We start from the raw sequence: 14,738 nt of genomic DNA, 5'->3' as shown, positions 1-14,738 counted from the left end.
GGAATGTAGCCGAAGGACCTCCACCAGGAGGACTTACAAGCAGAAATGGACTCGATTCACAGCCTGGTGTTCCGCCAAGCAGTTAGCTCCCCTTGACGTTCCTATACCTGTAATACTAGAATACTTATTGGACCTCAAGAGAGGCGGGTTTTTTCTCTATCCTCGCTAAAGGGCCACCTCGCCGCTATATCAGCCTTTCGGCATACAGAGGAAGGACCCACGGTATTCGCCCATCCTATCGTTACCAGGTTCTTGAAGGGGCTGGTAAACCTGTACCCCCCTCGGAAACCGCTTCCACCATTGTGGAATTTGGACTTGGTGCTCAGCACGCTATCGGGTCCACCTTTGAACCATTAGCCACAGTTCCCATATGTCTCCTTACGATAAAAAAAAAAAAAAAGAAAAAAAAAGAAAAAACAACCTTCCTCCTTGCAACTACGTCAGCCTGCAGGATGAGTGAGCTCACGGCAGTGATGGCAACGCTGCACTGCACAATATTCTCAAAGGAGGCGGTAACCTTAAGGCTGTACCCAGCCTTTGTTCCAAAAGTCTCTTCGGAGTCCAATCTTAATGAGCCAATAGTTCTACCCTCCTTTTACCCGAAGTCTCACAGCTCTGGCAAGGAGGCACGCCTGCATCTCCTGGATGTGAGGAGGGCGTTGGCCTTCTACATAGACAAAACTAAGTCCTTCCGGAAAATGGACAGGCTTCTCGTCTCTTTCGCTCCCGGGTCAAAGGGAGAAGGTCTCTCTTCACAGAGAATCTCAAAGCACATTGTGTCCTGTATAAACATGTGCTTCAAACTTCGAAAGACTCCTTTGCTGGCCCCACCCAGGGCTCACTCCACCAGGGCGGTGGCGGCGTCAACAGCCTTCTTCAAGGGCATCGCGTTAAAAAACATCTGTAGAGCAGCGACCTGGTCATCTTATGACACCTTCGCCAAGCATTATGCCCTGCCTCGGGTATTCGACGAAGATACCTGTCTGTCGACAGCAGTCCTCTCAGGGGCAAGCTGCACATAAACCGATTACCCACCTCCTTACTTGGGTTACTGCTGGGTAGTCACCTATTGTGGAGCACCCACGGGGACACTCGAAGAAGAAAGAGAAGTTACTCACCGTAGTAACGGTGGTTCTTCGAGATGTGTCCCCGTGGTTGCTCCACTACCCGCCCATCATCCCCACGTCGGATCTCTGTCTAGTGTTTTTCAGGAGCATCCGAGGCGGTTGGTCAAGGAACTGGCGGGGACCGGATCGCGCACGTGGCCGGGGGTGCGCAGGGGGGAGGCGCACGCCAGCGCATGCGCGATCCAGGAGAAACTGCTGGAAGATTTCCGATCAGCGGCGCTGGGCGAGCCCGACACCTATTGTGGAGCACCCACGGGGACACATCTCGAAGAACCACCGTTACTACGGTGAGTAACTTCTCTTTTTTCATTTCCGCAAGAACTGATATGCTGTGACGACTGGGCAAGTCATTGAACCTCCCTGTTATTTCCACTCTATGAAACACATATAATAATTCACAGTTCTCACTGGGTTGAGGTTGGATTGTATAGCACTTTACATTCCACCCCCCGCCTGCCCATCCTCCTCTGTGACTTCATGTTCCATGTTGAGGACCCATCTCACCGTCACCTCTTCATTAGTCCTGCAGTTATGGTTCAGTTCTCTCCCTGACCAAAAGAGACACTGGCTGTAGCCACACTACCTACTGCCATGAATATGCCTCACCTCATTAGTGTAATGGCGGCTGTGCATGCTTCGGAACTGCTGGTTTTGAAATGCACACCACCTGTGTAGCTGGGGAGCCTTTCGAAATGGACCCATGATTTGGAAAGCCCCTTATTCCCAAAGCCAGATGGGAATAAGAGACTTTCGAAATCAGGGGGTCATTTCAAAAAGCCCTCTGGCTACATTGGTGGCGTGTGTTTCGAAACCAGCAGTTTCAAAGCGTGCATGGCCTCCATTATGCTAGTGCCTCATTAGCATATCCATGGCAGTGCCTCATTAGCATATCCTGAAGTGCCACATAAGTGCCCATAAAAAAGGGAAGAAGGATTCTTTCAAAGATGGGGTTTACTTTTGAAAAAGCAGTGTCTGCGCTGATTTTCTTCTTTCAAAAGAAGCTATTTCTAAATAAGAATATGCAAATGAGGTGTCAAATATGCAAATGTGTACCTCATTTGCATTTTTGATTTACCTCATTTACATACCTATTTTGAAAGAGGAATGCAACTGTAGACAATGCCTGTGTGCCCCCATAATCTTATCTATCCCATCTCATCTCATGTCCTGATCTCTCTCTCATGCTCTCATATATTCTTCTCTTTAATTAGTCATTTTTCCTGTCTCTATTCCATCACAATATAAAAACCTTCCCTATGACTTACTGTAACCTTGAGTGGGCTAGGCTTCACTGCTCTTCTTCAACGCCTAAAAAAACCCAACCCACTCCCACAGCCATGCAGTACTGGAGACCCAGAGTTCAGTCTGTAAGGAATTTCAGCAAGGATTGCCCAGTGTCAGCCTCCCTACATCTGAAGTTCCAGAAGAATCTAAATAAATGAATTTAAATAAATAACTGTATAAAATCTCATGAAGGAACAAATAATCTAATTCTTAGAACAGAACACAGCTGTTTTATAACCCGGAGATAATGTTCATAGTTACAGTAAACATAAATAAAAAAAAAAAAGAAGCCTAAAAGTAAAATTTGAACAGTTCAGTCCACACAACTCAGTAAGAAAAGACTGAGAGGTCCCAAAAGCTTAGATTTAGTTCACAAAGCCTCAGTTTGTGTCTCTGATCATCAGATCGGCATCATATGCTGAGTCTGTTCCATCTCTTCACTTGCTTGTAGGGAATCCTCAGTTGAAGTCCAGGCAGCCTCTTCCTCTTCTGTGAATCAGTGCTAGGCAGCCTACTCACTGATTATACTAGTCAGTTAACTCACAAATGAACAGGCTTGATGAAACCCTAATACAAGAAATTAGAAAATAACCCTGAGAATAATAAAGTAGAAACGTTTCTTTCCCCATAGTATATTTACAGAGGTGCTGAAGAATCATACTGAGAAAAGTAACTAAAACAGTCTGGTTAAAGTCAAAACATCATTAAACAGACAATCAACACAGAAGAATGTATTTTCCCTCCCAGGTTCTCCTTGCTTATAAGTAGCATTGCCCATGATCCCTGGTAGAGTGTTAACAACCTGCTGCAAAGTGCTGCAGAGTCAGGACTTAACAGTCTGCTCTCTGCTGTGGCTCACCTTCCCAGCTCACACAGGCCTTAGAAAAGCTTCTGCCCTGCCTGCTTGCTCATGAAATTGGACCACAAACTACCACACCCAACTCCAAAAACTTCTGGGTGGAGTGGTAAATCGGCCCAGAACCAGTAACACCCGTACCTCCCACAACAGGGGTCTCTTAATGGGACAGCTCAGTATTAGGTGCATGGGTTACATTACCACTCCAGCTACCACTCATGTCCCCTCTCTGTTTCTTCTCTGCATTCATTGAACACAATATCTACAATTTCTTTCTGGAGTTCCTCTTTCAGTTCTTTCCTAGACCTTGTCCAGGCTAGCTTCCACACTTTGCACTCAAATGAAACTGCTGTTACCAGAGCTTCCAATGACTTTTTCCTCGCCAAAACTCAGAACCAGTAAACCATCCTTCTCCTCCTCCTCCTTGATTTATAAGTTGTCTTAGATACCACAGACATTTCTGTTTTTGAAATTTTGTCCTTTCCTGATTCTGCTCCTTCCTTTCTTAATAACTCCTTCAGAAGATCCTCTCAATTCCTCCTCTAGATCTCTGTGGGGTTTCTAAAGGATTTTCACCTTAGTCCGTTTCTCTGCTTGCTCTGCTCTTCATCTCTGGGCAATCTTACCTGCATGCACAAATTCAGTTACCATCTATGCTGACAATTTGCAGATTTACTTCTCTACTCTAGACCTGTCTCATTCTGTACAAGTTTAAAATCTTTCTGTGGCATCTTTGAGAATGTGTAGGTGTCAGTTCAAATTAAACATGGGTAAAACAGCTCTTAGCCTCCCTTACCTCCCTTCTCTGCCACCGTGCCTGGAATTCAGGTTAATAATCTGGGCATAGCTTTTGATTTCAACTTTTCTTTAGCTTCTTATATTAAAGACACATCTAAATTTTACAGTTGCTCTGTATAACATCTTTAAGATATGGCTTTTCTTATCAATCCAACTAGCCAGAACTGCCATACAGACTCTCAGCATCTTTCATCTTGATAACTGAAACTCAGTGACTTGATTCTTTTCTTTGGCCTTAACCAATGTAATCTTGTCCCATGTGCATCATTCAGAATGGTTGGAAATGACCTTTGAACCAGCACATCACTTTGACTATGTCACCCGTCTTTCCATCTCTCCAATGGCTCCCTGTTCTCTAACCTATCAAATATAAACTTGTCTTCGCATTCAAACTTCCTTATCCTCAATCCCTCCTAACTATAATGACTTTTACTACTGAAATGTTGACTTCCACATCAAGACCCCCCAACCCTCTGACATTTGTAAAGTGATAGCATGGTTATTGAGCCAGAGCTTTGCCTGTCACTATGCTGTCTGATGAATCTAGAGACAAAGTCAGATTTGGGTGGGTTGTATTACAATCCCTACTCAGGTATTCTCCAAGCTTATTTCCAATTCAACTTTTTTGCACCAACAGAGAAAAGATACATGCAATTCCTGGAAGAAGAAATTGTTATTAACTTTTTTCTGTAACTGCTGTTCACCAAGATTGTTGCCCATGTCCATTCTACAGCTCTACCTCCTGCCCCTCTCTACTGGAGTCTTTCCAGTAGGAAAAAAATTGAGGGGGAATAAGAGACAGCTCCAGCCTTTATACATATGTGCAGTGGTGTGAGGCAGAAAAGGGTATTCATGTTGCCCTGGTGGGGACTTCTGAGGGAAAAATCTCCAACAACTATATGCAGAAGACATGCACACATATACAGTGGAATGGACATGTGCAACACATTTTGAAGACCAATAATTACAGAAAAAGATTAACTGTTTCATTTATTGATTATTGCTAAATTTGATCATAGTCCTGAAATAGTTTCTTGTTCTGTACAGATCTGGAAGTACTGAAGCCTTTAATTGGAGAACAGAACTTGGATAGCATCTCTGAGGATGAGCATGAAAATGAACTGTTACCAGTTGAGAAGCATTACCAGCTTGATAAGCAAGAGGGCATTACGTATGTACTGTTTTTAAATTTTATTCTCTTTTAAATTTGTTACCATTGATTTGTTTTTTGGAAATATTCCTATGCTTTTAAGGGATTTTTCCTCATGACTGTAGCATAGCTTTATGATTCTGCTGTGGGACTCTCCAGACAGCATTTTGGTAAGCCAAGATCTGTTGTAGGGTGGTTTTGGATAGGACCTCATTTTCCATAACTTGACAGTACTGTACACTAGTGATGAAACAGACCTTTTTAATGACTGCACTGTATATGAAGTGTTGAGTTGCTCAGGGTCCCAGGAACTCTTATTACAAAACAAATCTAATCTATTTTAAGACCATTTCAGTTATATTGGAAGCATCCAGAAGACCTTGGAAACAGAGTTAAGTGAACCTGAATGTAGATTTTATTGGGGAGAGGGCAGGGGCGGTGTCTGGAAAAGTTTTCTTTGATATATTTTTTAAAGTTACTCCTTGTTAGATTCATGATTGCATCTGCAGGCATTCAGAATGGCGTAACTTCTAAAACAGTTAAGGCAAAAATTGGAGCAGCATCAGGCTGTTGTACTTAGTTGCCCCTCTCTCAGACTAAGGGAGAGTCTGCTGCACAATTAAGATGAAATCCAGACTTTGGACCAACAGTTGAAGTAAATTCTAGACCAGAGCAAAAAGCAGTCAAGTAGTACTTTAAAGATTAGCAAAATAGTTTATTAGGTGAGCTTTCGTGGGACAGACCCACTTCTTCACACCATAGCCAGACCAGAACAGACTCAATATTTAAGGCACAGAGAACCAAAAACAGTAAGCAAGGAGGACAAATCAGAAAAAGATAATCAAGGTGAGCAAATCAGAGAGTGGAGGGGTTGGGGGGAAGGTCAAGAATTAGATTGAGCCAAGTATCACTCCCCAGAGAACACCTGGCTTCAATCCCTTGTAACTCACATCCAAACCTTGATAGGAGCATCCTAGCTATTTTGGCTTTGACAAGACTGCCTTGTTCATCTTTTAACAGCCAAAGCTTACACATTTTATCTTCACATTCTGTGTATTGATTGGTGAAAAGCTATCTAAAATGTTGCTCAAAGCTTCTACTGTGACTCTCTATTATTATTTGTATTTGCAGGTTTGTACAAACGCTTACTCATCTCCTCAAGGGAAACATTGGTACTGGGCTGCTAGGGCTCCCACTTGCAATAAAAAATGCAGGCATTGTGGTAAGAGCTTCTTCCCCCTTACATGTGGAAGAGATACACAGAAAACTTTATCATATCTCTGCAGTTTAGACCGATAAAACTAAAATCTAGGTAACTTGATTATATGATCTGTTATGTCCATATCAACTTGAACAGGGCATCATCTTAGTTTTGTCTTCCAGAGTCTAGTTAGAATTGGGAACTAGGAACTGGGGTTTCTGCACAGGCTGTCAGCTCACTACATAACCTTGATATCTGTGCACTGCATTTTCTAGGGCTGATTGGAGGAGCGCATGTACATTTTGCTTTTTGTCTCATCAGTAAAACTTTACGTAGCTTTCTATGAAAAATTGAATACTAAAAATGTTTTGTTCAGAAATGCTGCCGTAGTGATGTAAGTGAGTTGGAGTCTGGGTGCCTTATCACCACCTCCTCTTCTCTGGATTGGGCTCCTTAATTGGATTACACCTCCTGCAGTTCATCAGGTTCTTCCATCATGTTGTTCTGGTGAGACAGTTCATGGAAACCCCATAGCCACTTTATTCCAGCTGGGGACCCTGGCCCACAGAGGAAAACGAAAGCACCAGGCACAAAGTAAAACTCCCTTAAGACAGTGTGGTCACATTTCCAAATCAAAATGTTACATTTCTGACTGAAAATGATTTTTTTCAGTCAAAAATCTAATTTTCTATCAAAAATGTAGCTTTGATGAAAATTTTCCAGCCAGTCCTTATATTTCCCCATATCTGTAATTCTTATTATCGTAGTTAGGTCCTCTGCATAGGGACCACATCATCTTCTCTACTGAGCAGCACCAAATATGTTGACTCGTAATGAAAAAGACCCTTAGCACACATATGTGTGTGTGTGTGTGTGTGTGTGTGTGTGTGTGTATGTGTATATGTATATATATATAATGGAGATACACATCTCCTAGAACCGGAAGGGACCTTGGGAGGTCATCTAGTCCAGTCACCTGTCCTCTTTGCAGGACCAAGCACCATCTCTGACATCTGTTTGCTCCAGTCCCTAAATAGCCTTCTCAAGGACTGAACTCACAACCCTGGGTTTAGCAGGCCAATGCTCAAACCTGTGCAAAATCAATCTTTTTATGTGATTTTATTTTTGAGGCAAGCATTTTTGTGAAATTATGAATAGTGGGATGAAAGCTGCACCTGTATTTGCTTCTTTCCCTTTGGTCCACCATCCCAAATGCTTTTGCCCAGTCCTGGATATAAAAGCTACATGAGTCCTTAATAAACTAGCAATAAAACATTTACCAGACTTGCAGAATTGAGATGTTTTTTTTCCCCCATGTGCCATGTGTGTTCAAAATTTTTGGATGTGACCCTTATTTGATAAAATGTGAAATGTCATTTAGATTTTCTTCACACACCCTCCCCCCCACCAAATGTTTTTGTAAAAATTACACTGCTTACAAGGTTTTGGATGTTTACACCCTATTTCTTGCTTTCTTCCTTCATATAGCTTGGACCAATCAGCCTTGTGTTTATAGGAATTATATCTGTTCACTGTATGCACATCCTAGTACGATGCAGCTACCATCTGTGTCAGAGGTAAATGTGAAGTTATCTGTTACATTATATAATCTGAATTCTCTCATATTGTTCTCTATTTCAAGTCTTGATGCTCTAAATCTCTGCAGAGGTATCTGTCAGAGCCCAGGAAGAAGGTGCAGATAGCTTAATTGGTGCAACAACCAATGATAACTTCTAGGCTGCTGTTATGCAGAGATGCTTAATTGTTTGGCGTCATCTTTTCTACAATGTTTGGACCAATAATTGTACTTAGATACAGTTTGTTTACCTGAGTATTCCTGTGCACTAAATTAAACTGGTTCATCTTGGAATTCCATACCCATAAAAAGGAAGCAACCTCATAACAAGGAGATAAAATTGGCAAAAAGAGGCTTATAGAAGGTTAAAACAGGGTAGAAAACGAAATGAGAGAGTAAGAAATCTTATAGCAAAAGTGAGTAGCTGAGAGAAAATGAGACGTGCACTTTGTGAGGAATCCCAAAGCAACAGTTTCAGTGGCAGAGTGTGATAAATGACAAACATTTCACTTTAGCTTAACATGCCCAATTCCACCACCATCTCCAAAGTTTTAAAAGTATGGTATCCTTTTGACAGTATGAAGAGTGACCATAAAGAAGTGAGAGAACGGAATGATCAAGGGCAATCGTCAAGGGCACTTACATTTTTGCAAAAAGGTTTCATTCCAGTTTTCTTGTGCAAAGCCAATAGATCAGAAGTGTTTAGTAATATGAGAGCTCAGGTCAGTTTTTCTAGAGCATATGAGAAAAACAACTTTGTAATCTAAATGGATCATTTTGGTTACAATGCAGGTGTGCTACTCTAGGGTCCTAATTTTAAGTTCTGAAATCATAGAATCATGGAATCCTAGGGCTGGAAGGTACCTTGGAGATCATCAAGTTCAGTCCCTTACCTAAAGCAGTATCAACCCTATCTAAATCATCCCAGCCAGGAATTTGTCAAGCTGGGACTTAAAAACCTCCGGAGATGAAGATTCTACAACCTCTGTAGCTAACACATTCCAGTGCTTCACCACCCTCTTAGCTTTTCCTAATATCCAACCTACACCTCCCACTGGGTAACTGAGACCATTGCTCCTTGTTCTGCCAGCCGACACTACTGAGAACAGCCTCTCTCCGTCGTCTTTAGAGCCCCACTTCCAGAAGTTGAAAGCTGCTATCAAATTGCCCCTCACGCTTCTCTTCTGCAAACTAGTAAGTCCAGATCCCTCAGCCTCTCCTCATAGGTCGTGAACTCCAGCACTCTAATCTTTTTGTTGCCCTGTGCTGGACCCTGTCCAATACATCCATATCCTTTCTATAGTGGGGGCCTCAGAACTGGATGCAATACTCCAGATGTGGCATCATGAGTGCCAAGTAGAGGGGAATAATCACTTCTCTAGATCTGCTGGAAATGCTCCTCCTAATGTACCCCAATATGCCATTAGCCTTCTTGGCTACAAGGGCACACTATTGAGTCATATCCATCCTCTTATCCGCTATAATCACCAGGTCCTTTCCTGCTGCACTGCTACTTAGCTAGTCGGCCCCAGCTTGTAACAATACTGGGGATTTTTCCGTCCTGTCCTTTTTGAACCTCATCACATTTCTTTTGGCTCAAGTCTCCAATTTATCTAGGTCACCCTGTACCCTGTTGCTACCCTCCAACCTCTGTACCTGTTCCCCTAGCTCAGTGTCATCCACAGATTTGCTGAAGATACAATCCATTTTGTCATCCAGGCTGTTGATAAAGTTAATTGAACAAAACTGTCAGCTGGCCAGCGTGGGGTATCTGCTTTGACAGGAATGTATCTGCTCTGACAGAAAAAGCACGAGAGAGTGAGGGTTTTTCCAATGATGGAACTACCATATAGGTGGCATTTGCGCTGGTTAGTCAGATCCAGAAAAGCATTGCTAAGCATTTTGGTGCATTGAGTAACTTCATAGTTGATTAAAATAATAAAAAAAGATGGCGAGAGCGAAGTATTTTCTGTATTTCCCACTCTTAATATATTTTTATAACTTTAAAAAAGCATTCGTTTTATACAGGACCCCACTTACATGGAGAATATGAATTACCCCTCAGTTGTTTTGATATGAATACAATACTGCTGTCTTGTTGGAGTCGGGGAGAACTGGATTTTTTTACACTTAGATTTTGGAAGAATTATATTAAAATGATGCTGTTGAGGAGTCCAGTACCCTACTCCTGGTGGGGGGAGTATGTATCTCATAAATTTTTCTTTCATATTCACACCTGGCTCTCTTTAGACTTGCACAACTAATATTCAGTTTCATTGACAGGTAACTGTCTCTATGTTAAGAATAGGATGGTTTTGTGGTTGAATATAATTGCTAGTTTTTTATCTCCTGTGAAAAGTAACATCTATGAGTATTTGATGGGTCAAAATAAGAGACTTATTCTTATGCTTTTGTCCAGTTTAATGGGATACAATTTCTCTCTGGGGACTGTTTCCTGCCTTTAGTTCATCTCTTGGTAAATTAGAGTTCAGAGATGAGGCATGAAAATGATTTGAAGTACAGTATTAGAAAACATTCCTATATTAATAGATTCTGGACACTCAGTCTATTTATCATAATGGCTACGTCTACATGTGCACGCTACATCGAAATAGCTTATTTCGATGTAGCAACATCGAAATAGGCTATTTCGATGAATAACGTCTACACGTCCTCCAGGGCTGGTGCCGTCGATGTTCAACGTCGACGTTGGGCAGCACCACATCAAAATAGGCGCTGTGAGGGAACGTCTACATGCCAAAGTAGCACATATCGAAATAAGGGTGCCAGGAACAGCTGCAGACAGGGTCACAGGGCGGACTAGCGCTTCCGGGGCAACAGCTAGCTGCTCCCTTAAAGGGCCCCTCCCAGACACACGCAGCCTGCACAGCACGCGGTCTGCAGAGCCATAGGCACGCACACCTCGAGCGACGCAGTCATGGACCCCCAGCAGCAGCAGCAGCAGCAGCAGCAGCAGCAGCCAGAGGTCCACACAGCCGCCCCTGTAGGAGCAGTGCTCGCCCTGATCCATGCCATGCAGGAGACAGCTGAGCACATCCTTGTCACAGAGGAGGAGCTGCCCGCAGGGGAGGAGGACGCAACCCCCAACCCTGCAGCACCCCGCCCCCCCCCCCACCTCATACGCCACCGGCTGTGGAGCTACCCCACCAGCACCGACTGGTGGGAGCGGTTGGTGCTCAGAGAGTGGGACGGCGACTGCTGGGTCCAGAACTTTCGCGTGAGCCGGCAGACATTTCTGGAGCTATGCCAGTGGCTCACCCCCACACTGAGGCACCAGGACACCTTCATGCAGCGTGCCCTCAGTGTGGAGAAATGGGTCGGCATCGCTGTCTGGAAGCTGGCCACTCCAGACAGCTACTGATCCATGGGGCAGCAGTTTGGCGTCGGCAAGGCCACCGTCGGGGCTGTCCTCATGGAGGTAAGAGGACCCATGGAGGGAGGGGGAGGCAGCCCTGGCAGGGGAGGGGAGGGAAGGGGGGCCCTGGCAGGGGAGGGCCACACACACCCTGCACACCCCTCATTGGTGCTGTCCCATGTGCTTCCCCTGCAGGTCGTCTGTGCCATCAACGCCCTGCTCCTCCACAGGCTCGTGAGGCTTGGGGACCCGGATGCCGCCATCGCGGGGTTTGCCACCCTGGGCTTCCCCAATTGCTTCGGGGCTCTGGATGGGACCCATATCCCCATCCGCGCCCCGGAGCACAGCGGAGGACGCTGCTTAAACAGGAAGGGCTGCCATTCTGTGGTCCTCCAGGCCTTGGTGGACAGCCGGGGCCGTTTCCAGGACATTTATGTGGGCTGGCCTGGCAGCACCCACGACGCCCGGGTATTCCGGAACTCGGGCCTGTGCCACCAACTGGAGGCGGGGACCTACATCCCCCAGCGGGAGATCCCTGTGGGGGACACCACCATGCCCCTCTGCGTCATCACAGATGCGGCATACCCCCTCCGGCCCTGGCTCATGCACCTGTACACGGGCCATCTGTCAGCCAGCCAGGAGCGTTTCAACATGCGCCTGAGCCACGCGCACCAGGTGGTGGAGCGCACATTTGGCCGCCTCAAAGGGCGCTGGAGATGTCTCCTCACCCGCCTTGATGCGGGCCCCACCAACATCCCCCAGATTGTGGGCGCATGTAGTGCCCTCTACAGCCTGGTGGAGAGCAAGGGGGAGGCCTTCTTTCAGGGCTGGGCTGTGGAGGCCGGCAGGGCCGACGTGCAGCCACCCGCTGCCCCCAGTCGCCAGGTGGACCCCGAAAGGACCTAGGTCCGGGAGGCCCTGCGGGCCCAGTTCGACAAGGCCGCGGGGTGAACCCTGGCAGACCCCCCACTGCACCACCCCCCCATCCTCCACAACACTCCCTGCCCCTACGCCCACACCACAGAGCACCCAAGAGCACCCCCCCACTTTTCTTGCAAATAAAACCAGACATTTGTTCGTCAAATCAAATATCTGTTATTATTATTATCATGACTAACTATTTACAGGCAAAATCAAAATTATATATATGTATTATAAATAAGATAAGATGAAAGGGGAAGACAAGGAAGGGGAGAACTATGTACATGGGGGGGCAGGGATCAGCACAACAACAGGGGTCTAATATAGAAACTATTTACAAAAGAACATTAAACTGAGGGGAATATATACAAAGGGTGGGGCACGTCCTGGGCCCCACACCCCCTAATGTCCAGCGCTGGGGGTGGGCGGCCGCAACCCACGCCTCAGCCCTGGCTGGGGCTGACTGGGGCCGGGCGGACCGGTAGATATGTCCGGCGGGTGTCAGCTGGCCCCAGGTCCCCCTCGGCAGAAGGGCCCTCGGTGGCGGGTGGCGGTGCGACGGCGGATGGCGCAGCTGGTGGAGCAGTGGGCGGAGCAGTGGGTGGAGCAGGCAGGGCGGGCACAGCAGCGGCCGGCGTGGCATGGGGGGCCAGGTAGTCCGTGATACGGTCGAATGTCCACATAAAGGCCCCCCATGCCTCCTGGCGCCAGGCCGGCGCCCGCTCCTGGAGTTGGAGGCGCTGCTCCTCCACCCACAGCCGCTGCTCAGTGACCTCCAGCTGCCGACGATGGATGGCCAGCAGCTGGGGGTCCGTCGCCGTCGGGTGGTGGTGCTGGGTCCGCCATTGTCCCTGCCGTGGGGCTGGTCGGTCCTCCGCCGAGGGGCTGGCCTGGAGTGATGGCCCCGGTGGGCTGTGTGGGACCCCTGACACCTCACCGGCGCTCTCCGGTCCTTCCGATGGTGCAGCTGCAGAACACGGGGGGGGAAGAAGAGTGGAGACAGACGTTAGTGTGGGCCCCGAGCCGTGGCCCTTGTCCCCCCACCCCTCTGCTGCTGGTTCCCCATCCCCGTCCCCGGGAGATGCTGCTGCTGCTGCTGCTGCTGATGGGTGTCCCACCCCCTCCCCCCGGGGGACCCTAGAGGTTCCGCTCCCCCCAGCCCTGGGGATGGGGCATGGCACTGTCATGCTGGGGGGCAGGGGCTGATGCACTCTTCTGAGGGACATGCCACTGCTGTCCTTGGGGCCATGGTCATCTGGGTATGTGGAGGGTCCTGGTCATGTCTATTACCCCCGCCCCTCAACCCCGGGGGTGTGCACTGGGGGTGGTACATACCTGATGGTCCACTCCCACGGTCGGGGGACACCCTGTGGGCGGATGCCCTGCTGGAGCTCTGGGATGGGATGGCGATCCGGAGCCCGGCATCGCTGGAGGAGGACTCCCCCTCCGCCTCCTCCTCCGGTGCCCCGGTGGTGGGCTCCTGGGGGGGCCCCCGGGGTGCGGGGCTTGCCTCCGGGGCGGACTCTGCCTCCGGGGCCTGCTGGGGCTCGTCGGCCGAGGTATCAAGAGTAGCCAGAGGGGAGGAGGTGTGCCGGGGGGCCCAGGATGGCCTTGAGCTCCCTGTAAAAGGGGCAAGTGACGGGGGCAGCCCCAGATCGGCCGGCCGCATCCCGGGCCCAGGCGTAACCCTGCCGCACCTCCTTCACTTTACTGTGTACATGATCCGGAGTGCGGGCAGGGTGACCCCGGGCGGCCAGGCCCTCGGCCAGCCGAGTGAACGCGTCCACGTTCCGCCTCTTGCTCCCCACTACCTGGAGCACCTCCTCCTCACTCCAGAGCCCCAGCAGGTCCCGAAGCTCAGCCTCCGTCCAGGAGGGCCCCGCTGCCGCTTCGCGGCCTGGCTGCCAGCCTGCGAGCCCTGGCTCCCCTTGGGGGGGTGCCCTGGGGGCGCTTAGGGGGCTGGGGGGTGGCCATCGCAGCGCTGGGGGGGTTTTCTGGCTTCAGAAGAGCGTGCAGGCTAGCCGCGTGGCAATGCTGCTGCCTGCACGCTCTCTCAGCTTTCTGCACAGGAAGGCAGGGGGCGGGGAGCTTTAAGGGGCTGCTGCATGCGGCGACCATCGAGCTCAGGGGCTGGGCAGAGCATCTCTCAACCCCTCAGCTGATGGCCGCCATGGCGGACCCCACTATTTCAATGTTGTGGGACGAGCAACGACTACACGTTCCCTACTTAGACGTTGAACGTCGAAGTAGGGCGCTATTCCCATCCCCTGATGGGGATAGCGGCTTCGACGTCTCGCCGCCTTACGTCGATGTTAACTTCGAAATAGTGCCCAACACTTGTAGCCGTGACGGGCGCTATTTCGAAGTTGGCACTGCTACTTCGAAGTAGCCGGCACGTGTGGACGCGGCTAATCAAGAGAAGGTTAAGAGGCAACTTGATCAGATTATA

At 48.2% G+C, this 14,738-nt stretch overlaps 1 protein-coding gene across 6 annotated transcripts in view; it reads left to right on the top strand.

The window, feature by feature from the left end:
* SLC36A4 (solute carrier family 36 member 4) overlaps window positions 1–14,738 on the top strand; it is a 232,796-nt gene that overhangs the window by 36,312 nt on the left and 181,746 nt on the right. For all 6 annotated transcript variants that reach the window (XM_074984046.1, XM_074984052.1, XM_074984083.1 and 3 more), the window contains exons 2-4: window positions 5,113–5,236; window positions 6,347–6,437; window positions 7,905–7,993. In XM_074984046.1, the coding sequence (XP_074840147.1) occupies window positions 5,113–5,236; window positions 6,347–6,437; window positions 7,905–7,993 (304 nt within the window). The remainder of the gene's footprint in view (window positions 1–5,112; window positions 5,237–6,346; window positions 6,438–7,904; window positions 7,994–14,738) is intronic.

The sequence above is a fragment of the Carettochelys insculpta genome, chromosome 1 (assembly GCF_033958435.1).
Source record: "Carettochelys insculpta isolate YL-2023 chromosome 1, ASM3395843v1, whole genome shotgun sequence".
In the NCBI taxonomy this organism is placed as follows: domain Eukaryota; kingdom Metazoa; phylum Chordata; order Testudines; family Carettochelyidae; genus Carettochelys; species Carettochelys insculpta.
Note: the sequence above shows the minus strand (reverse complement) of the source record. Positions and strands in the feature narration are given on the sequence as shown.